The sequence below is a fragment of the Elgaria multicarinata genome, chromosome 8 (genome assembly GCF_023053635.1).
Source record: "Elgaria multicarinata webbii isolate HBS135686 ecotype San Diego chromosome 8, rElgMul1.1.pri, whole genome shotgun sequence".
NCBI lineage: Eukaryota > Metazoa > Chordata > Lepidosauria > Squamata > Anguidae > Elgaria > Elgaria multicarinata.
In genome coordinates this window covers 55,963,806-55,988,238 of record NC_086178.1, presented here as the reverse complement: position 1 = coordinate 55,988,238, position 24,433 = coordinate 55,963,806, and the positions used below count along the sequence as shown (strand labels likewise).

The following is a 24,433-nucleotide window of genomic DNA, read 5'->3' as shown; positions in this document are numbered from 1 at the left end:
CAGCAGTGTTGCTATTACACTGCATCACCCTCCCACTTGCACTCATCTCTTGTTGATAGGAGACGAAGAGAACATTTCTCGTAGTAATTTGACAGTCTCTCTCCTCCTTCCCTGTGAGCGAGTCAGTTGCTTTTCAAATTGACGAGCTCCTCTGTCAGTGCACTTCCAACAGATGGTTAGTCATTGAACTGTCAGCCTCTTGGTCCTACCTGAGAAATGTGTATCAGAGTCTTGGCAACATACAATGGGAACACGACAGGTAAGGGGCAGCAAGTCCATCAGGCAAAGCTCCAGTCAAAAAGTTCCCTTTACAATCAGTACTGAAGGGAGAATAGGAGTACTGCACTGAAGGCAAGCACACGAGCAATGGAATCACCTGCCTTTTGAGATGAGAACGACATAATCGCTTTACAGGTGATTCAACGGACAAGCTAGAGTTCAATTTAAGGAGGCCTGCTCTTTGTTTTTGAAAAGGGGGAACAAATGGCAGAGGTGATTTTTGACTATGTATGCTCTTAGCCCTTGGTCTGACATATCCAAGACAGGATAGCTCAGACACAACGACGGGTGCAATCAAGTCACAGGCCCGAGGGAGATCCCCACAATCTGGGAGAGACAGCTAAGACTATAGCTACTCCTCCAAACCCATCAATAACCACAACAGAGAGACTTTCATTCAAAGAGATACTGAGATGAGCTTAGCTGCCAAGAGGGTCTGAAAGCCTGACTCCAATGTGGATGCTAATGGGAACTGCAGGGTAAAGAAGCACGTACACAAAACACCTCTCCGAAAACAAAGCACCAGCAGGAAGATACAAACTCAGATAGAAAGATGGATATCTGGAAAGACAAGCAATGCAAAACAACAGCCTCTCCAAAGAGAGGCTACATCACAGATACTGTTGAGTTCATAGACAGGTGGCCAGATAGTGGTTTTCATATGTTCACATAGAAGACAGAGTCTGTTATTCTGGCAGACCCAAAATTGTAGGCTGGGCTCCAGAAAGTGAGGTTAGAGGGATCAAGGAGTCCTCACACTGACACTTTGCTCATAACTTGGGAGTAGCAGGGATTATCCACAGGTCTGCAAGTCTTTGTTGCACATCTATACCTTCGAGAGGATGTTCAAATGGAAGACTCCTCTGTTGAGGTCCCACGAAATCGAGCATGTTTACAAGAGTCCTGTGCCAGAAGGAGAGTAGTTAGCAGATTTGTACTGGGCTGCAAACACAGGATAGCAGCAAGAGCCCATGGACACATATCACCAACAGCCCTTCTGAGGTCATCTTTACTTCCTACTGTCGAAGCCGAGGGAAGCCCAGATTTGAGCCTAAGGACCCACTTTAATTCCACTCTTATAGCTTCACTGCTGCTCTCTACATCTTTCTGTCACTCATGGATACTATCAAAAGAACTAGCATCAAGCTACTTAACCTGCCTTCTCTTTTGGGTCTAAGGTTAACCTCTGAATTCTGTTCATGAATGCATTGTATCAAACTCAGATGAAAATGAACCATCTTGACAGCAGCTTCTTGGTCAATACTTTTGAGTATGGGCTTGGGGCCCTTAGCTGTAGTAACACAAACGTGGCTTTTAGGAGTGTGTTATCAGTCCAGAGGGTTCATGAGAAAGGGGAGAACATGAGATTACAGGCAGTCACTACTTATATATAAATATACATATAAGAATTTAACTTACCTCTTTCCTGTGCTCAAGGGATTTCAGCTTTGCTCGAATCACATTGATTGTTGGAGAGGAACCAGGTTTCTGTAACTAGACAAAATGTGGACTGAAACTCTAGCCTCTGAATGACACTGTACTGTGACTATCCCTACTGAATCAAGCTATGATGTACCAGTTTGCTAGTAACTGCTTGCTTAAATTCATATTAATTTCTGACATGAAGTTAGCCATGCCACACAGATATACAGTAGCCTGTAGTATTACATATTAGTCTGACAATATCTACAGAACTGCCTGGGGTTTCTTGGGAGCTGTGTGATTGCTGCCTCTTCAACTGGGGCGCATATGTTTGGGGTGCTGCAATGTCCTGTATGTTGAAGGGAAGTGGTGTCATTGAGATCACGTCCCCAGATCAGCCAGCATGGGTCAGCTTCCTTTGTTTCTGAGCAGTGCAGGAGCGCCTTCTCCACCATGTCCTGGGGTTGGTGGGAAATGGTGCTGCTGCCAGGGATGCTATGGTTGTGACTGGTGTTTTTCTGGCTCCTCACCACCACCACCACTTTCCACCATGTTTCACCCTCCTGTCCGGAGCTAAGCATGTTACTGGATACAGCAGCTCTTCCACCAATGTATTTCTGGCCCCAGTATAAATGCAGTATAGGATTGCTCTGTTCATCATGCTAATGAGACATCTAGAGTTTGAGATTGGACCTAGACCTCCTGCTGTTCTCAGAATTAATTAGGGAGCCAAAATAAAGCAGATAGATATAAAATGCAGGCAAGTTCTACCAGCAACTCTCTTTGCTAAAGAGGTCCCATTAGTGTAATGCAAGGAGATCCTTCTTCCAGCAGTCCTTACCATACTGACGTTCTCCTTACTACCATGCTTTGAATCCTTAGTGTCTGCGGACTCCAAAACATCCTTCCTTTTTTTATCCAGAGACACCTGACTTCCCAGCACTTTACGCTGTATTAAAGAAAGGAAAATATTAGTTTAGGACTGAAATTGGATGCAGAACAGAACGGCAACGAAACAGTATAGCCTCAGTAAGCTAGCAGGGGGAAAAGAAACAGTACCAAAAGTACATAATAAGAACATAAGAGCCTTGGTGATCAGATCAAAGGCTTATCTAGTCCAGCATTCTGTTCACACAGTAGCCAACCAGCTGCCTCTGGGAAGCCCAAAAGCAGGGTAAGATTGCCAAAGCATCCTCCTGTTCCCCAGCAACTGGTATACATAGGCATACTGCTTTCTGATACTGGAGGTAGTATATAGCCATCATGATTAGTAGCCATTGGCCGTACAGTCCATGAATTTGCCAAACATGAAAGTCATTCCTAAGGGTAAAAAGCTTCCCGCTGACTTTTAAGTTTTTGTCGAAATATTTAGCTCTGGATCCTACCTTTGGCTGGGCTAATATGCTTCCCTGATAGAAGAAGAACTACCTGGCATACCCCCTTCATCCTATTCTCCTTCAAAGCAAACAATGGCTAATGTGCTCATATTTGGGTCAATAACTATGGTACATCAAGGCTACTGAGGCATTCTATCTCATACTCCCATGGCCTCCCTAGATTGCTCCTTTTCTATGCCATGGAAAGCCCCTAATTCCCATTAGACTGTTTTATCTCTATATAAGAACAAGGGAGAAGCCATAACTATCAGTCCCTGCTTTTATGAGTGCCCATAATGAGCCAGCATTTTCATAATGTGGCAGGACAGTCTTGGTGCAAGAGTCTATTCCATTTCTTGCTCCCTTTACTGTAACAGCCATTGCCTATAAAGTTAAGAGTTACGCAGTCCTAACCCTTTCATTCATCTAGAAGGAAATAGGCAATTACTGGGAGGCTTCACTCTACAGCCCTAGAAAGCTTTTCATAATATATAACCACCATGCCCAGTTGGAAAGTATATACATCTGAGTAACGTACAATGTACCCAAAAGGTTTGTCAGTGAGAAGCGAGTAGTCCGATTACAGTAGAAGATATTGCTAATAGAATGATTCTTACCTTGATTAGGCCACTGAAGGAATGAGTGCGGGCGCGTTTCTGAGTCTGAGGTGTGGGTGCACCTCTCTGAGGAGTGAGGGCTTCAGGGTGCTTCTGAAACTAGGAAAACACACACTTCATCGCATTGTTAGTTCTGCACTGTTGCCCAGCCACCCACGCCGAAGCCTAATCCTGGTTCCCATTTATGCCTTTCAGTTCCAGTCAAATTGCCCATGGCCCTCTTCTACACTGGCCCCCAGTCCATTTCCGCCCCCCAATTCAAAGTGCTGGTTTCGATCCTCAGAGCCCTCAGTGGCTTGTGATCAGGATAACTGAACGAGTGCCTTCTTCCACATATACCTACCCAAACCTTGAGATCCTCTTCAGACACCCTGCTCTGGGTATCCCCCCCCCCCCGTTAATTAATGGGGTGGCAACTGGGAAGAGGAGTTTCTTGGTGGTGGCACTTAGCTGCAGAAAGCCCTCCACAGAGAGGCTTGCTCGGCTCTTTCTTTGCAGTCGTTTTGGTGCCAAATGAAGACTTTTAAAATCTCCCAGGCTTTTAAAGAATCTGTGATCTTAATGTTTTGAACCATTGTTTATAGGTTCTGTACCACGTCCTAAAAATTGGTTTTATTGGTCTCTCTGCTGGAAATTTTTGTGCTGCTATTTACTAGTTTACTATATTGCATTTTAATACTGTATTTTGTTATTTTAGCTTGTGAGCTGCCCAGAGGACAGTATTATTGGGCAGCCTAGACAAATTGCCTAAAGATAATAATCATAAGCATAATACCTGCTGAATGAGCTTCTTTTTCTTGGCAGAGTCTGGCATATTGTGAACATGGCGGAAGAGGTCTTTCAGCGCTTCCTCTGTATGCTGCTGTGTGTCTTCCTGGTGGGCAGAGGGATCCACCAGTCCTCGCTTCTTGAATTTTAGAAGCTGGAAGTCTTTGAAATCCCGTGGCACTGGCAAATCCAGGTCATCCTAGGGAAATTCAGAAAGACGCTCAGCCCATTAGCTTATTTTGTCCTAGCCAGTCCTATCCCAGAAGACTATTAAGATCTCACTCCAATGAAAGCTGTCTTGTCTTTCATGATACTAATAAATTTAGCAAGAGCCTTTAGAACAAAAGATGACAGACAGAAAGGGGATACTCTTACAGAAAAGTGAAAACCTTTTATTGATTGCAGAAAAGAATTTAATATATCCCACTGTGAACCACTATTTTTCTCTATATTCCCACTGAAACGTTTATGTTAACAATATGATACATATTTTGTAACCTTTGTTTATTCTTCAGATTCCATTGAAGTCTATTCCTATAAGGAAATTTATTTTGAGGGTTATTGGAAGATGATGTGTTTTTCTGCATATTGTATAATATAATGAATTGGCATTACTTTGTTACAATTAACTACAATTTAAAAGTGTGTGTGTGGATGGGGAGGGCTGTGAATCTAGCATGAACAGGGCAGAACTTGGCTGCACAGCTTATGATCAATCCTTTCTCCTCTCCTCAAAAATGCTGTGTGCTTTATCCAAACGCTCTAAGACAGTCTTACCTTTTGGCAGTTAAATGAGAGCTTGTTCAGTTTTCTAAAGTGTTTATCCAAAATAGAGGACATTTTACTGGTAGGGACATGTGTCAGCTCTATGGCAAATCCAGAGCCCAATTCTGAGTGTCCCATCCCTCAAAGCACAGATTTCCCCAAGAGAATTCCTTCTGAGCAATTCCTGTTCTCATCAAAAGGTTTGTTTCATTTTTCAATTTGCTGACCTGACAATGCCCATCCTGCACGCTCCCTTCCATGACAAATGGTCTTACCTTTGAAGCATGGGCTCTGGAGTCCAAGTAATGCAGTCTGGCACATTCCCGGATGTATGCTGGAGCCTGGAAAGGCAAGTGAAGCAGAAGGAGAAAAACAAGTTTAAGCCAAAGTGTCCCACGTGGCCCATGCTGCCTTTGGACGTGGCCCATGGCCTCCCCATAGCAATTAGGCTTAGGCGAAAAAGTTCCATTCATGCAAATGTCACCTTTTCCTCCCCTTAATCCTGCCACATAAAGGGGTTGATTTCGGGTGGGTGAAGAGGTTGGCAGCTGGGGAGGGACTCACACTTCCTGCAGGTGTGTATTCCTTCACTTACTTAAACATGTAAGCCAGCTCTGCTGCATATGGGGCCAGAGCCCCACTCATTCTGCTGAGTGGAGCTCTGAGCCCAAAGTTCTGGCTTCACAGCACTACTGGTTAAAAGTGGTTTGCTGCTGCTTCCCTCCTTTATTGTTGATTATTTTGCACGTTATTGTTGATTTTAATATGTCAATGGAAAGGGATTTAGCAGCAAATACATAATAAACAGAAGTTTAAGACCAACTTCTGATGACATGCCATGGCTTGTTGTGGGTAATTTAACCCATGATGATCTGTGGTGCCTGCAGGCACCAGATTGCATATGCAACCTCCACTCTGTTGCCCTGTTGTGCAAACCCACAAGCATTGGTTATGCGAGGATTGTTTAACCCTCGCATAACCCATGCTCAGATTGTGTATTCACGATGGTGACCACGCATGCTGCAGCCTCACTGTGAGTTAAATAACCCATGGTGAGTTGCCATTGTTTTGTGAACAGCCCCCGTGTGTGTAAGACGGGAGAGCTAGTCTGGACCAAAGTTCATTTTCACCTTGCCAGTCTCCCTCAGTGGCAGGGATTCTTGTACCCTTCAGAGTCAAGAGCTGCTGCCACAGACAAAAGGCAGAGGCAAAACCAAGCCTGGTGCTCCCACCCCACCCCACCCCACATGTTGGCCTTTCATATTACACAAGAAGAGACCAGCTGGACCAACCCAAGCCTCAGTTGACCCAAAGCCTTGCCTCCCTCCCTCCCTCCCTCCCATGCTTTGCAGTGGGCAGTGATGTAGCAGAGCCAAGGCTCCCAGGGACATTTTACCAGGGATGGTAAGGCCATGTGCCACCCCCCTCAGAGCCAAATTACACACATGTGCAGGGCCGGCCCTACCATTGGTGGCCACCTCAGGTAGCAAATTTGAGGTGTCATAAAACAATAACATGTTATTATATTTCTTTACTTCCAGGGATGAAGGGAGGTCCATTGAGATTTTCTGTCTCATGTGCCAAAATAACTTGTCTAGCTTATGCAGTATGCACATTGACATAGGTGGGGGCACCATTGGCTGCTCCTGCCTCAGGCAGCAAAATATATTGAGCCAGCCCTGCACATGTGACAAATTGCCATCCCTGAAGAAAATCACTAGGGCTGTGCACAGACCCCCCGAATTGCTTTGTGGCCAGATCCAGAACTTTCGCAGAGCGAGATCCGGAGAGGCAGATCGAGATTTTGCCCCCCCTTCCCTACTTACTTGCCTCCGCAGTGGGCGGCGGAGGCAGGTAAGTGGGGAAGGGGGGGGGAAATGGGGGCTGAATAAGCCCCCCTCACTGGCTCCACTGCCGTCACCACACGGACTGGCTCCACTGCCCTCCCCCCCCACTTACTTGCCTCCAGCGCACAGGTAAGCCCCCCATCCTCCCTTACCTGGCTCCGCCACCATCGTCGCACGGACTGCGGCGGCGGAGCCAGGTAAGCCCCCCTCCCCCCCCCCACTTTCCTGCCTCCAGCGCAGGCTTCAACTGAGGCCTGGACCTCAGTTGAAGCCTGCGATGGACTGCGATGGACACAGGTAAGCCCCCCTTTCCCCTTACCTGTCTCTGCCACCATCGTCGCACGGACTGCGGCGGTGCCAGGTGAGCCCCCCCCCCCCACTTACCTTCATTCAGAGCTCCGGATGGAGGCGAACCGCCTCTAAACACTGTTACCATTAAACTCCTAGCAGGTTACTCATGAGAGAATGTGGGCCTCAGGCTGAAAAAAATACCTACCCATGCTTTACAGGCAGTAGGGGACATTCAGGATGAGGGATCATACTCTCAGGTATGTTGTGCACTATCAGTTAAATGAGGCCTGGCCCAATTTTGATGGCATATTATTTATAGGGATATATAGCAGGTTTACTGGCAAAGAGAGACTGATGAGGACCCAGAGGGCATCCTCAGAAGCCCAGTGTCCACAGCCACAGCTGACGAGGAAAGGGACACCCTAACTGCCTGGTAGATGCAGCGTTTGAAAGCTTTAACTCTAATTACAGTCACAATACCATCTGACACTCGTGAGTGGAGGACATCTTGCTGTCTACACTTACAAAAAAATGAGAATTTTCTTTTAATATGTCAGCGCCATGCCTGCTCTGCCCAGCAGAGGGAGCAGCAGCATTACCTACCCCCTCCAAGGAAGTAACAGATAAAGAGGTCAGGCGGAGCATTTCAAGACTGTGCACAGGAAAGATTTTCCCCAACAAGCAACCGCGTGGGATGTTTGGGGGGCAGATCCTGAGAGCTCTGCCCTCTGCCCTCCTGGGAGCACTTACCTTGAAGAGCTTTTGCGAGTGCTTGATCATGAAAGCCATCCCGTTATTCAGTTTGGGAATGTTCTCCTGCAGGTCTCTGGCAGTCACCTAGTTATAGTGGGACGCACCAAGGCAGGATAAAGAGTAAGTGAGTCACAAGCTTACTGGCAAAGGGGGCAGCTCCATAAACCAAGGCACTTACATTTCGAGGCCACAAAATGTGAGGTGCAAACATAAGAGCAAGGTTGTGAGCCGACATCTTGTTTCTGTCCTGCTTCTTGGCTGTCTGGTAGAGCAGATCCAAGAGCAACTTCAGCAGATTGCGGTTGGGGGCTGGCAGGATCAAGAAGAGCAGCTGCAGGGCCTCAATCTGACGCTCTTTATCTGGAGTGTTGGTCTTGTTTCCTTTGCCATCAAACTGCATCAGGTCTATCATCCAAGAGTTAGGAGAAGATCTTTAACTTACAGCAGACTATAAGAACCTTCAGTCTCACAGACTTCAGAAACTCCACCAAGCTCAATGAAGAACCCTTTCCAACGTCCCATCACACTCCCATTCTCTAAAGCCTTCTCTTCCCCAACGCAATGAGAAACCGTCATGCTTTGCATACTCCTAACATTGTTCTCTCTTTTTGAGCCAGTGGGCACATTTGGTATTTTGAGGAAGTGTCATGGACGGCATTGCAAAATGGCCCCCATAGTGGGTGGGGCCATTTCACAAAAGTCAAAATGATGAGACTAAAAGATGAGAACCTAAGTACAAGGCAGAAGGGAGGCTTGAGTTCCAAAACACAAAATTCAGTACCCACAATATTCTGCTCCAACAGGACACCTGTTTCACAGAAGGCAAGCCAATTAATTACCCCAAACCAACTCTAAACAAATTCCTCTAAAATCAATTTCCCCAAATTGGAAGTTCACCCCCAAAACTTCCTCCAAATATATTACCCAAATTAACCTGCCCAATTAATTGTCAGCCGACTCATTCCCCCTCTGCTACCCCAAGATCTCTTTCCCTGGAGCACCACCCAAATGCACACACATATGCACACCTTTTCTCGCCTCAGATCACCTAACCACATACCCGTTCTCTCCCTGGAAAATTGCCCAGACACACACGGGCTCAGAGGTACTCTGGGCAAATTAAGATGGCAAACAGCTGATGTGTCAGCAGGTGCTGCACTTCACAGTATGCCCAGCTGCCCTGAAGGACAAAAAAGGCGCTCAGGAAAAAAGATGGGGAAAGGGCAGGAGAGCCTCACGAGTGTCTAGCAGGGCTCCACAGGCACACTAAAGAAGCCCAGGGTATGTCTTTTTCCTATCTTAAGCCAATAGCCTTTCCAATGAACAGATAATCCAGGTTACTGCCCCAATGCACCACAGGCTGTTCCTGTTTTTCCCAAAGCACTGGCTCACCTGAAATCTTGAGATGTGCACGGAAATGTTTATGGGTCAACAGAGGCTCTGGTAATTCCCCCAGGAACATCTTCAATAGAGTGGCCACATCATTGGAGTGAAACTCTCCTGAATCCAAGTCAATCTGTGCCCCACTGTTCAAGGCTTCTTTGAGGTTCTGTTGCCTGGTGCTGTTTCCTGGCACTCGGAACAAGCCTTCCACCCGCAGATCTGCACCACGATAGGAAAGATAAGATGTAGGGCTACCAAGCATGCGCTAGGTACAATATTGCCACTTCCCATTCTTTTATCAAAGTTTCCTAATCTTTTGTCCTTCCTCTTCCTGCCCTGGCACAAGAAAATCACTGAAACATCTGAAGTTGGGGGTGCGAAGAGAATGTTCATGTCAAAAACATATGTTTCCTACGGTTTCCCCAGATCAGAAGCTAAGGAAATTGTCAGTGCCAAACCTCGGCCCCAGACCAGTCCACAATCCTTGATTTAACAAAGATAGAAAGTCAGCCAAACACCACTTACTCTTATGCAGATATTCAATCAGTTGAGATATTTGAGCAATGCCTTCTTCAGTCAGTGGAGCTCCAAATACCACCCCTTTTTCTAGAGATTAAAAAGAAGGAAGATATGAAGAGCCAAGACCATCAACTGCTCTTTCTATTGCTTCCCCCCACAAGTCCTCCCCCTGACAAACTGTACTGAAAGACAGAATTAAAAGCCCTGGCCCAACTACATGTTCATTACCCACCTTTGCAAATGCCCTTCCCATTAGCAGCTCATCTATTTTTTTAAAGTGACATTGTGCTCTGCAAAGGAAGCTACACTGCAAAACATACAGCTTGATCTTTTAAATTTGGATCTGTTTCAAATTGACCCGAGAATAGACCCCACAGAAAGATAAGCAAGATATAAGAACTGCCTTGCTGGAGTAGAGCAAAATCTACAGAATCCAGCATCCTGTTTCCAAGAGTGCTTAATGTGATATTTCTGAGCACTCACATGCAGGGTGTAACAATGGTGACTTTCCCCATCCCCATCTGGGATTCATAGGTGCATTACCTCAATATAAGGAAGCTCTACTGAGATGATTTTAGATTGGTCTGTTTCTGTTGTCCAGCTTGAAGCCATATTTCTTACTTTTAGCTAACCAAGAGAATACTGCATTTGGATCAGCACCACCTATGTGCTTCAGGCCAACTCTTTATTCCTGGTCTTCCGCCAATGGACATTAAGAATTCCTAAGTTTACTCAGCTATGATTTCAGTTACATAAATGATTGCATCCCACTTTCTTCCTCAAAATTGCTTAAAGTGGCTGCAAGGTTTCCTTCTGCGAAAGTTTATATTTGTACAGGAGAACAGTGATGGAAGAAATCTTTAACACTGAAAGGCCAAGAGAAAAACGTTAGCCAGCACAATAGGCTCACCTTTGCGTTTCAGAGACATCAGGGAACGGAAGAACCCGGAGGATGTGCCTGTCCCACCAGGCAACTGTGGGTCTTCCTCTCCCATCAGCTGGGCTAGCTCTGCTCCGGGCAGGTCGATGAGCCGGGTAATGTTGCTAACCACAAGCTCGGTGAATGCCTCAGGCTTCTCATGTCGCAGCTTCTCCACAAAGAAGTCTGGGTTGAAGATGATTTGATGCCGCTGAAGAGAAGAGTCATTGCAGATAACAAAACTGCAAATGGCATCCCTGGGGAATACAAAGAAAGATACATTATTTTGGTGACATACCTGTACACAATAGAGCAACACACATCAACCATGCAAGAGCTACCTGTAGCTACAAGAACACCCACCTAGAAATTTTAAAAGTATGTCATCAGTAAATATCAAGGAGTGTTCCAATACAAAATTTATTTGTATAATGACCTCCTCCCACAAAGGGGCAACTACTAGGCATTGCCAAAACATTTACTTAAAACAAGCATTAGCTGCGTTACACCTTCAACAATTAGCTGACTTAGACAAACCCTTATTAAAGAGATGTGGCATCCAACAGACACAGAACAAAAGTTTCTACATACAATACAGCAAAACACATCAGCCGTGCATGCGCTACCTGTAGCTACAAGCACATTCACATAGCAATCATGCCAGATGAGGCTGGTGTTTAACTTGCAGAGATAGTGCTTTAGCATAGCCTGTAACTGTTATAGGAATGCAAGCACTGCACACCTGTGACATAAACAAACACTGCAGAATAATGCTTACTATGCTGGGAATACTTATAAAAAAAGAAGAAGCAGTAGTCCCTTACATTTTATTTTGATACTACAAATACTCTCCTGCCAAGTTTACATACTAGTCCCAATAAGTGGTCAAGGAATACCAAATTTCATATAATTTCAAAGACAACATGTTTTATTTACTAAGCGTTTTCATTTTTGTATAACATAAAAGCAAATAATCTGTTCCATTTCTGTTGCAAGAATTATGTTCTAAAATGATAAGAACATGTGAAAATGATCCAGCATAGAGCTGAGGTGGAAGTCTATGGAAAGATGACACAGGTATGTTTACCTCTATGCAAGGACATCACATTTCTTTATTTCTCTACTTTTCCTGGAGCTACAGTCTTACAATACAAATATAATAACTGTTTTCTTAGAAGTGAAGTATGGAAAATTTGTTACAAGCCCCACATTTTGAAGAAGTATTTGCAAGAACATACCAACACACAGGATTTAAAAAGCTGTCATTTGAATGTATCCAAATTATTTCTTGTGAGCTCAATTGCCTTGATGTAGTGGGATATTTTTTCACCAAGACTACTGAAAGTGCAACAGATAGCCTGCCGCAGTACCAGTCTGGGGGTGAGCCCTATAGTGGGATCTGAATAAGCAGACCAACAAGCCTGGCAAAAATCACTCCAAAAGCAGCAAGGCACAGAGACGAACAGCCTTCTGCAACCACTTAGCCAGCAAGCTGCCAAATGCAGTCCGATTCTAGCCCTGCTTCGTAGGCTTTCCCGCAGTTTGCTGTGCTTAACAAGCTGAGAACAAGATGGAGCCGTTCAACACAAGCAGCTGGGGATGGCTGCTGATTGACCTCACACTTGCAGTGCATTATGCAGTCTTAACATACACGCCAGCCAGGGCCAGCTCTGCCGCTAAGCATGCTTTGTCCAAAATCTCTTGGACTCTTAACTGGATCTAACATCTCCTTCTAAGGAGGGCTAATACAGGAGTGACTTGACCTAATAAAATTGCTCACTCGATAAAACAGCTGTGCCACCTATTTGCAGATCCCCCACCACTGCCCCAGCCATTATCCAGACTATAAGGAAAACCCACTGAACAAGCAATAGTCAAAGGGCAGCAGGATACCTGCCTATCTGAAGGTTTTCAGTTCTTAATTTTCAGGAAACCTGATACCACCTACTGCTGAAATAATAGAAAGTCAGATCTCTTACACAAGCGCTGAAAGCTTCTGGTGAGGCATTGGGAAGAAGAGGCACAGCAAGAAGAACTTGTTCCTTGTTTTCAGAAATAGATCTGACTGCTCCAGCACAGCCTATGCAAATTCCATGCACACTAAACAACACAAAGACTCATTTATTGGCTCTCTTGGCACAAACGCATCAACCTTCATGTAGAGCCAAAGCAGAACACAGTTCAACCAACTTGTGTCACCTTCTGTGGGGCAGCAAAGGTGGAGCTGGGGCTCTAGCCACGCCACCGGCATCAAATTAGAACATGGACGGGAGAAAGATTGCCTTTGGCATATTTCTTGATAACCTCTATCTATATTTTTAAACTCCTATTTTTAGGAAGTCTTTAATTTTTAGATAAACCCCCATAACTGCTCAGCTATTTTATTTGGGCCCCAGCTCTACTGAACTGTCTTTCTTGTGCTTGCTGGTGTATTTTGTTTATTCATGCTACATATATTATTTATTTAACGCCATCAATGTACATGGTGCTTTACAGAGTACAGGTTCCTGCCCTAAGCTTAAGATTTGAATGAATAATCTAATGAATGGGCAATCTAAAATTTGGCACACAAGAAAGACTGGGGGTGGGGGAGGGAAGAGGGGTAAACAGAGAAAGAATATGTAATTGTTTCATTTATGTATGCGTATTCTTAGTCGCAGGCTCAGTTGCTGTAGGGCAAATGTGCTGTGTGATTTTATTGTGTTTTATTGGTTTTGTACCTCATTTCGGAATTATTTTATAATGAAAAGTGGATAATAAATTGTATAATAATAATAATAATAATAATAATAATAATAATAATAATAATGCACGCACCTTTCTCTGCCAGATGATTGTCAAGGAGGGATACATAAGGGATCTCAGTGTGCAAATAGGGGGAGGGGAGGGGAAGAGTATGTGCGCGTACATAAGTCTCTGTGTATTTGCACATAGGTAGGCCCCTGACCAACTGCCCATTGTTTCATCTGGCCCTCGGGGCAAGAAGGTTGCCCACCCCTAGGACGTAGGAAGTAGGAAGTTAGGAGCTACAATTGAGGCCTGTAGACTGAAACAATTGCCTTATCTTCTATAGGAGCTACTTCCTTGATCTCACATTTTTCTTATTTGTCTATTGTGGAATTCCTACCCAACCATTTATTTCCCATGCTATCTGTTCTTCACATTTAGGCTGTTCAATGCCATTCTCACGCCTAACCTGCATTTTGGAACCATAGAGTTTTCTTTTCCTTTTTTGCCCCACCATTTCTGTCCACAGGACTGAGTTCATGCTGTTTTGCTCCTCTATGTTTATGGCTAGCAGCATTATTATTCATCAAGCCACTGACATCTACCATCACCAACTCTTTCCTTCCGTTGATTGCTCCTGCCCAACTCCCTCTCCTCCCCAGCTCAAGATCTTACTACTACTTCAAGTTTCAGACAAGGCACATGCCTACTGAATTTGTTTCCAGCCTTCATCAACCTAATCTCTGTCCTTAATTCTACCATTAGGCCCATGTATATTGCGCACCACACTGTTCCAAATCTCTCTCTCTCCACTGGCTTACATTCCACATCTCAGGCAACGTTCTTGTCCTTACCTTCAAGTGCCCTTATGATCTTGTCCCACCTTACCGGGTGGATCTAATGCCTCATTGCTGGTAGCTTTCAAAACGTAGAAGTTCAGGATTTAATTCACCCCTATTTCTTCCATTGGCTTTGCCATTCTCACTGTCTAGAACCTTCTTCCATGTCACCTCGCTCTAGACCTACCTTGTGAGCCTATGTCTTACACAAAGCTCTCCTTAAAATCTCCCCTTCTGAGTTTTTTTAACCCCCCCCCCAATGTGCAACTACATTTGATGTACAAGATTGAGATGCAGCCCTTTGCTTGTTGTCTGTCTCTCAAAGATCTTCAGAGTACGACTTTCCCTTGTTTTAACTCTTTAAAACGCCATGCACTTGGGGCATGCTGCAACAAACAAACAAGTTGGCTTGCAATCCATTACTGTCTGCCTTTACAACCCCTTTTATGATTACAGACCTCACAGTTGGAAATAGCACCAAACTGTCTAATCTGTGCTACACTTTACTGGGCTTTGTAACTTTGAAAGGTCAGTTTATCAGCAACACTCCCTCGCACAAAAATATGCCTGCCTATTATTATTGCTAATGAAATGGAAATGCAAGACAGCAGATATAATCAGAACTCTTTTCAGGCTGCCAGTCATATGCAATAGAAAAGGCCCTGCACTGCAGCCATGTTAAAAGACAGGGAAGTTGTGAACACCACAATTCCCCAGATTACATAATGTTAGAAAAAGCCGGGGGGGGGGGGGCACTGTGGGAGGGTCTTGTTTGCCTTGCCTTTTGGATTTTCTTTGCTTTTATCATCATGGTATCTTATGGTTCAGTACATTAACTTTCAATGTTGCTGTCTTACACTCCATTCTCTCCTTCCAATTAGGAAGGGAGTGGGCGGGGTGGGTGGGAAGGAAAGTTGTTTGCTTTTGTAGAATAGTTTGCTGAGTTTTGTTTACTAAGGCTGAAGACATATGAGTGAGAAGAATTTGGGGAAGAAATCAGATCCAGAGGGACCTTGATCCAGTGCCATATAGGGCAACAAAGGGGAGCTGGGCTTAAGGGAAAACCCTCCTGGTGAAAGTATATTATGTGGTTTTTTAATCCAGCAAAATCTAGGCATCAATGAATACCTTATCAGGCAAGGCTGGGAAAATCTCAGATAACCAATTTCAGGAATTTGAAATATTGTCTCAGTCATGCACAAGGCTAAAACCTAAAACTTTTTTTTAATTGGTTTCTGGTGGGCGCTTTTGGTGGGCACCTAGGAACTTAAAATATTCATCCAAACACAGTGTTAACTACTTAGTAGGGTGAACAATAACTAAGCCCATTTCAGATAAGGCCACATTGAAAGATGGTTGCTTTGTCACAGCAAATGCCCATAAATGTCACGATACAGCAGTAGAATAGTTAACAACTATAAGAGCCAATGGCCTGGTTTGCACATAATACTAAGCCATGGTCTGGTTTATTGAAATCTGGCTTGATGTGTCCAAACCCATAGCCGCAAACAAACCATGGTTAATCAGCTACAAACCACAAATAGAAGCTGTGGTTGTTGGCTTACGAAGTCTGGGTTGTTTAAACTATGGTTTGCTGTGATGTCTGAACCCAGAACTTACTCCTGACTTGTTTGTGCTGTTGTCTGCTCTGAAACAGACATGCCCAGCAGGTAGAGCTTGAAAATGAAACTGCTCGAAAGACTGGCAAAATGGACAGGAGAGAAACAAACCAGAAATAAGGAAAACAGCCATGGTTTGTTTGCTCACCCGCAAGACAATCCATGGCTAAAGCAATAAAGCATAGCTTAGTGTTATATACAAATGCAGCCATGGCAAAGAGCTAAAATAAATTCTTGGGGAAAATCAGATCAGTTATTGATAAGCAGATACTGCCTTTAGTGTTTAATCAATTTCTTGCCAAGAGGAAAGTGCCTCTCTCTGTCTCAGGAAAGAGAGAGGCACTGAAACAGATCTTTAAGAAAGGGTTTTTAACAATTAAGGGCTTGGGAAAATAAGAGTTACGGAGGAAAATAGATATGTACAATATTACATGCCAATTATGGAAAAAAGATTATGGTACTGCATATTAATGTTGGCATTTCTTTTATCCAGAGCTGCAGTCATGCTGTCTATATCCCAAGCCCCAGGCAATAAAAAACTGCAAGGGCTACGCCATCAAACTAAACAATCATTGCTTTGACTACATATGAGTGGGGAGCATTCATAATTCATAATTAGTCTTTTGATCATTATTCTGTTCAGTTTGGTTGTTTTTTTTTTTTTTTTTTTTGCAGACAAGACACTTCCAGGAAACTTATTTCATCTAGCACTTTCTCATTTATTGACTCCCAAATGGGATCAAATCTTCATGTTAAGTCTCAGTTCTAATTTGAGATGTAATCAGAATGCTTTTGATTGACTCTAAATGACATGAATTGTGAAATCATTATGCTGAGAGCTTGTGTACCCTTCACACTTCCTTCTTTCAAGGACTACCATCTCCTCTTAGTATCAATTATTTTTTCTACTTCTTACAGCTTCTGCACTTGAGTTAGGTCTTGACCCAAAATCTTATGCTATTATTATGCTTAGTTCTTTTCTTGTCTTCCAGGGGCTCTAGAGTTGATTTGTCTCATTTAACAGTATGTGTGAATTATTTTTAGTACATTTGGGGCATGTGCATATTTTATAACTTGCTAACATGGATTATGTTTTATTATCCCCTTGTTATTGATAAATTGCAAGAGTGGGGAATTTTATCCAGCCTGACAGCTCCATCCCTTTGCAAGTGACCTTCTGGAGGCACATGAAAGCAGGTATAGAACCAAAGTCAAAAGGGAGCAGGATCAAAGCCACATACATGCCCCATTTACATCCATCCATCCATCACTCCACCAGCGCCAGGATTCTCACAAATCCATCCATACAAATACCACCCTGCCCACACTAATCCATCCAACTACATCTCCCCGATCCTCATCCATCCACGCTAATATAAATCTCCTTCTCTCATCTTTCTCCCCGCTGAGCAGTAATTACACTTAGAAAAAAGGTCTGATGGGGTGGTGTTGGGATCTTTATGGGTAGCAGTACATGGGGAGGTTAACCCTTCCCTCCCCAACTGTCTTCACACACACACCCAAAAAACCTGCAGCAATTAGGCTAAGGAAAACATTCGTGCACATGGGACTTCCCCCCCCCAATTTTTTTTTAATTATTCCATGGGGACATTGAGACCATGGGTCAGAACCAAAGGCTTAGTGAGCTGCATTTGGCCCATGCGACAGAGGTTCCCAATCCTTATATATTCTTAATGATTTTTTTTTATTAACTGGGTTGGTGTTTCCTTATTATGTTGAAAGTTTATTCTAGCATTTATATACATATTGTTAGTTTTAATTATGTTTTATACATATTCAGATGATTTTTTGATATTGCCTGTCTTCTTATTATCTTGTATTTGTTTTGTATTATGTTGTTGTCCATTTTGGGGTTCCTTCTGGAGGGAAAAGTGAGGTACAAGTCTCATTTATTGCACCTAGCTCTGCTTCATCGGTTTCATTTAAAACAACAAAGACAGGCAACCACATCACCACTTCGTATGTCCTGCAAATTTACTTTAATACAGCCAAGTTCACAGTGCCTATTCTTGGTGTCATCAAAATCCCAGGAGGAGGCTTAACTATCAGTAATTACTATTAAGTGCAATGGCATCATATATCAGGTACAAATATTAGGGATAATGCTTGAAAAAGAGGGCTAAGTCATTCCCCAAAGGTATATGTGGCATGTCAAAATAGCTTATGAACATACATATATTGAATTTCATACTAGTGCAATTTTGATTGCTGATTCAGCTTTTAAAACACCTTCTAGCTAACTCATCGGTGAAAGAACTAGATAGAATGGTAAATACTTCCACAGTTTAATATACTGCTAAAAGCTCCTACTTGCCAGTTGTTCTGATGTCCACCTCCATACCACCTTGAGTATGCAAACTGGGAATACAATGTTGTTGTTTTTACTCAACACTTGAGCTGCAGGTTGGTCTACTTGGGGAGGCTTGCTTGTAGGGTGACCATATGAAAAGGAGGACAGGGCTCCTGTATCTTTAACAGGAATGTAGAAAGGGGAATTTCAGCAGGTGTCAATTGAAGAGGGTGAAATTCTCTCTTCATCACAACAGTTAAAGCTGCAGAAGCCCTGCCCTCTTTTGTATGTGGCCAATCTACTATAGCTAGTGTAGCTTTAACTGTTGTGATGAAGAGGAAATTCACCCTCTTCAATTGACACCTGCTGCAATTCCCTTTTCTACAGTCCTATTAAAGATACAGGAGCCCTGTCCTCCTTTTCATATGGTCACCCTACTTGCTTGCCCATTGCACAGCTTGTCTTTCAGCGAGCAGAAAAGACAAAGCTTTTAAAGCAGGCTTATTTATTTATTTATTACATTTTTATACCACCCAATAGCTGAAGCTCTCTTACAATAGTTAAATTTTTCTCTTGCAGAGATGATCTGCATACTATTCTGGCTGTACTTGAGGTTTTAAAAATGTTGTTCATGTTTAAATAGTTTTATATCATTATGCTAGCTGTCTTGAGGGTCATTTGACGAAAAGACAAGTTCAACCACAACAAGGAGACAAAGCAGAATAAGAATCCAGTTGCTTAGGTCACTACAAGGGAATTAGCTTGGCCTGTTGAATTTCTGAGAAGATATGAAACTATACTTGACTCGATCTCCCACCAGCCATATGCCGAGAGTAGCACCTCTGAACTGAAGGCAGGAAGTGGTATCCCAGTACTAATTCCACCATCACAGCACAGCCCCACCGGTCTACAGTTCTGTCCCTTCTCACCCCAAATCAACGCCCCAGCATCCTAGATTCCCCCACCAACCGCCTCTATCTGGCCCTTCAGCTGTTGCAAGACTGCAATTCCCATCAGCTTTAGCCAGTATAGCCAACAAGGTGTAATGATGGGAGTTGTAGGCCAAAAAACCTGGAGGACTACACATACCATACCCTCCCCCCACCCCAATCTGTCCCTTTCCAGCCCAACCTTCTCTGCTCCACCTCAGCTTCCCAATAGCACGATCCCTTCCTACCTATGAAGACACTTTGCACCTTCTCGTCCCCTCACAGCCGATTCCGTCGCCATCTCATATCTACCGCTTTGCCGTCCCATTGGCCGTTCAACACCAAAAGCCAATTGGCTGCTTTCAAAGACGTTCCGCCTTCGAGACCACCTCTTCTTCCTACGATTGGCCTGTTCGAATTTGGCAAACGCCTAACGACCTCCCGCGGGCTCTGGAAGAACAGACAACAACGAGGAAAGGGCGTGTGGGGGATACCGTGCGCTAAGCATTCTGGAGCATGTAGTTTCCTCGGCGACGTTTCGAGCCCCTTCTTGTGAACTAGCATTAACCTGGCAGGCGCAAGAGAGGGTATTAACGAGATATGTGAAGCTTGCCGTGAGGTGGAGATGCACAGATGGTGCTGAATTTTAGTTCACCATAGAAATCTTTCAAAGCGTAGGAGCCCATCCGTACCCATCTAAAACGTTGGTAAGTATAGGAGTTGGGTTGCCAACTAGCCAGAAAACCGGCCTCGCCTGCTCTTGTGTCTCTAACAGTAATTAAATGTGCAGAAATCGGTTGGGCCAAGCTAGTCAGAGCACTGAGAAGTCAAAGCACAGCTAAAGGGGCGCGTTCAAAATCTGGTACAGAGAAACAAGGCAGCGAGAGAGGCAAAGATTTATTATTCATTATTACATTTATATCTTGCCTTTTTCCTCTTGTAAAAAAACCCCAAGGCAGCTTACATGGTCTTACTCTGATCCATTTAATCCTCATAACAACCCTATAAGGTATGATAGGCAAAATAACACAGTGAGCTTCTTGGCTGTATTGGAGGTAATGAGGGTAGAACTGGGATAAATAAAATATCCAATACAAAAGAGGAGCCAGATAGTGAGTGTGTAGCCAGCGGGGAGAAGGTGGGTATTGTTGTCCCAGGAAACCTCAGCTTGCTGGCAATTGTGCATTTAACTGGGAGCTGCAGCCAATCCAGGTGTATCTGAATAATATTTAGGCGTATACTTCAAATCAAGATTCCATTGATTCGATTTGCCTTGTTTTTAGGAGTGCTGAATAAAAGGCAAAGCAAAGCAGGTGGTGATTTTATACTGACAGATAACTATCCAATGTATTTCAATATAACTATCTATCACCTCAGTAAAGGCTTCTCTCCATGAAGCTCATGCCACAAAAAGCCAGTTTTGTCTCTAAAGGCCAAAGCACATGATGTTTCTTGCTGCCACAGTCTAAAGAGCCTATTTTTCAGGGCTTTAACTTTTTTTCTTTTTGGTGGGGGGTATTAGTGAACAAAATGATCACAAAAGAAGGGTCAAATGATAGGTGGCCTTAAGCCTTGAGAACCTTAGGATCTAAAAATCATTGGAAAAGAAATCCTGTGATTTCTCCTAAATTTTCATTTGAAGCACCCTCAGCTAGTCACTGTTATGAGGGGAGACAACTTTAAGGACTAGACAGGCCATGGGTATGGCCCAAATTTGTAATGACTAGCTTGGCACCAAAAGAGAAGCAGTTATTTTGCAGAGCCAGCAGGCAACCTAAACCAATCTTCCTAGGTGGAATAGATTAGTGCCACTTCTAAAGCTTAATTGTAGACCTTTATGCATATCCACAGACTCCGCTTCAGCAGGTCTTTGAGTTGTACAAAACTGCAAACTGCTTTTGTTGGAACCTGTAATATAGGCAGACACAATCAAGGGGCAGGGGGGTGGGGGATGCTCAAGAGTTTCCAAGCTTTGCTAAGGAAAACATAGGCAGATGGATCAGCTTGTAGCATTTGCACTTGTCTTCTGTTTAGTGGCAAACAGCAGATTGATGTTATGGAGGAAACAAGGCTGGCTTACAGCATGCTTTTAGGGTGACTGGAGAATGACCCTTGATTAAACCCAATTTCTTGGTAAAATAGGCTATTGTCCATCTGATTCAATTTTAGTTTACAGAGCAAGATACTTGCCTGAAAGGATTAGGGAAGATTGTGCCTCCCTAATGAGGCTCATTTTACACTGTGAAAAGCAGTTATGTAGGTAACTAACATAAAGAAGCAGGTAAGGTGGAAATACAAAGCCAGATTCTGGGCAGTTAGAAAAGTCTGAAGCATTGGAGACAGACTGATCCAACCACCATAATATTGACTAGATCTACATCTCTCAGCAACAGGCCCACAACAAACAGCTCAGTCAGCAACATTTTCCCAGCAGGAATGTAAATAGGATTGCCACTAGTCTCCAATGCAATCTGCATTGGATTGCAGCACTGTTCCACAGACAAAACCAAGGACGGTAGGACATGGTGAATGCAAGCACACATCAGAGCCTGCAGTTATATAACTGCACTTGATCATATACATGCTGGCTCACACCCAATTAGCATTTGTCAGCCTGCTCTCTTCCCATAGGGACAAAGTTCACTAAGTGTCTCTGAACATCTGCTTTGGTCCCCTCCAGTGATTTTGACAGACCTTGTTGCTCTCCGGGTCCTGGGCTGATGTAGCGTGATGCAGCGTTTTTCCAGTTGAAGGCAGGAAGGTTCTCATGGCAGGCATTTTTGAAAAGCGACTGAGATGCAAAAGGAAAGGGGATCCAGGGTGCTGTTGAGGTACCAGAGTGGCAGTGAAAGGTATGTCTTCAGTCAGGTGTGTGGTCCAGTTGTGAACATAGATGTGCATGAGTGATGTCAGGTAAGTTGGAAAAGAAAAATGCTGCCACAACAGCACCTGCAAAAGGAGGGAGAGGGAGAAAATACAGCATGACCAGGAATGCATAGGATAGAGAGTACGATTTATTTCATTTTAGTTTTTTTTTAAAAAATCTAAATGTTATCCTGGGAAGCATGAATAAAAGGATTCTCTGTTCTTCTCTCCTTGTGAGCAGTTTACTGTTGGCAATTTACAGTGCTCTGCATTTCTCATTGTACTTCACAAAAGAAGTAAGTCGGGCAAGTTTCAGATTATCTGAAAGCAGAAAAGGCAGGTGAATTCGTGTGCTCTTAGACGAAGGGTGGGCAACCAGATATTTCAGTCTACAACTCCCATGGCCCCTCACCATCGGCTATGCTGGCTAGGTCTGATCACAGTTGTAGGCCAAAACATCTGTAGGGCCACAAATTGCCCGTCCCAGTCTTAGAAGAAAATATTATTTAGTGGAAGAAAAATGGTTGCCTTCAAAACTTTGTTAAGATGTCAAGAAGAAAATTGTCTGGAGGTAACACAACTGAGCAGACACTATGCAGCACAGAATTTAAATTGATTAAATGCATTGAAAGCAGTATGCTTTAGCACATTGAGATCTGTGCTATCTGATTAGTTTGATCTGTTTTCAGATTCTAAAACTCAGATTAGCTTAGCAATAGACAAAGTTTTCAAGGAAGGCTGTGACCTCCCTCTTGTAGGGCATCTTTAAAATTTGGCAGATAAAATTCTCTGATGATGAACATGCTTTCAAATTCATTGCATCTGTAAGAGGTGTAGACAGGATCCTTCCAACCCCATGTCAGTAAGTAGTATATTTGAAAAAGTGAAAATAAATAAATAGCCAAACTGATTTATTTATTTATTACATTTATATACCGCCCCATAGCCGAAGCTCTCTGGGCGGTTTACAAAAGTTTAAACAGTAAACATTAAAAAGTATACAAAATTTAAAAATCATCAGAAACATAAAAACAACAATATAAAAACAGTATCCATTTAAAAACAACAGTTCTGGGGTCCATTAGAAAACAAACTTACCGTTGTTAAATGCCTGGGAGAAGAGAAAAGTCTTGACCTGGCACCTGAAAGATAAAAGTGTTGGCACCAGGAGAGCCTCATCAGGGAGATCATTCCACAGTTGGGGGGCCACCACCGAAAAGGCCCTCTCCCTTGTTGCCATCCTCTGAGCTTCCCTTGGAGTAGGCACTCGGAGGAGGACATTAGACGTTGAGCGCAGTGTACGGGTAGGTTCATATCGGGAGAGGTGTTCCACCAGGTATTGCAGTCCCAAGCCATGTAGGGCTTTATAGGTTAAAACCAGCACCTTGAATTGGGCTCAGAAACGTATAGGCAGCCAATGCAAGCTGGCCAGAATCGGTGTTATATGCTCAAACCTCCCTGTTCCAGCTATCAATCTGGCTGCTCTATTTTGCACAAGCTGCAGCTTCCGAACCGTCTTCAAAGGCTGCCCCACTTTCAAATGTCCATGGAGGGAGGAGTGGGGTGAAAAAAGTTTTGAAATTGTGTATTGTTGAATGTTGTGTGGATGTGATTTAACCCTGTTAATTAATTTATAACCCTGCCCTTAATAGCTTTAAGAATTACAGTCTTGCTACTTTGTAAACCGCCCAGAGAGCTTCAGCTTTGGGGTGGAATATAAATGTAATAATAAATAAAATTTCAAAATGTGATCCTCAGTCACTCACTTCTGAAAATGTGTGTCTGTGTGATTTAAATTAGGTTTTGAGAAATTGTCTTGAAAATATCATTTTCAGCAATACTTCCCATGTGCATTCCAGTGCCCCGAAACACTGATCATAAGGGGTCTTGAGGGAAGCAGAGTTGGAATCCAGAGAGGTCACAAGGTGCAGGTCCAGTAGGACCTCAGTAGGTCCAGAGCAGTGGAACTGGGAGGAAAAATGCAATGAAGAGAGGCCAAACCTATACATGTTTACTTGAAAGAAAAGCCCAGTGCTGAGTTCAATAGAACTCATTCAAGTGTGCACTTTCCCAATCTAGTGCCCTTCAAATATATGGACTACAACTCCCATCACTTCCAACCTGCTGTTGTAGTTCAAAACATCTGGAGGGTGCCAGGTTGGGGGAAACTGCTGTACTAGGAAGGAGGTGAGGGAGGGAAAAAA

At 43.6% G+C, this 24,433-nt stretch overlaps 1 protein-coding gene across 3 annotated transcripts; it reads right to left on the bottom strand.

Annotated features, from left to right (window-relative positions):
- Window positions 1-278: 278 nt before the first annotated feature.
- ARHGAP19 (Rho GTPase activating protein 19) lies at window positions 279-19,692 on the bottom strand. 3 transcript variants are annotated; one of them, XM_063131550.1, is made up of 12 exons: window positions 19,613-19,692; window positions 10,931-11,196; window positions 10,027-10,107; window positions 9,511-9,720; window positions 8,297-8,523; window positions 8,116-8,202; window positions 5,503-5,568; window positions 4,470-4,661; window positions 3,695-3,793; window positions 2,543-2,650; window positions 1,699-1,773; window positions 279-1,182 (listed from the first exon to the last, which is right to left on the bottom strand). In XM_063131550.1, the coding sequence occupies exons 1-12, from the start codon at window positions 19,690-19,692 to the stop codon at window positions 1,126-1,128; spliced, it is 1,548 nt and encodes a 515-aa protein (XP_062987620.1). In that variant the 3' UTR covers window positions 279-1,125. The 3 variants fall into 3 exon arrangements, with proteins under 3 accessions (XP_062987620.1, XP_062987621.1, XP_062987622.1); XM_063131551.1 differs by having other exon boundaries at window positions 1,699-1,767; window positions 19,613-19,665; XM_063131552.1 differs by lacking the exon at window positions 19,613-19,692 and adding an exon at window positions 12,919-12,972.
- Between the last annotated feature and the right edge of the window lie 4,741 nt (window positions 19,693-24,433).

Coding starts and splice junctions, on each gene's coding strand:
- ARHGAP19 (XM_063131550.1), bottom strand. CDS start 19,692: ATGGGACGGCAAAGCGGTAGATATGAGATGGCGACGGAATCGGCTGTG. Junction 4,662..5,502: donor CCAGAGCCCATGCTTCAAAG/GTAAGACCATTT, acceptor GAATTTCCCTAG/GATGACCTGGATTTGCCAGT. Junction 2,651..3,694: donor CCTTCAGTGGCCTAATCAAG/GTAAGAATCATT, acceptor TCTTTAATACAG/CGTAAAGTGCTGGGAAGTCA.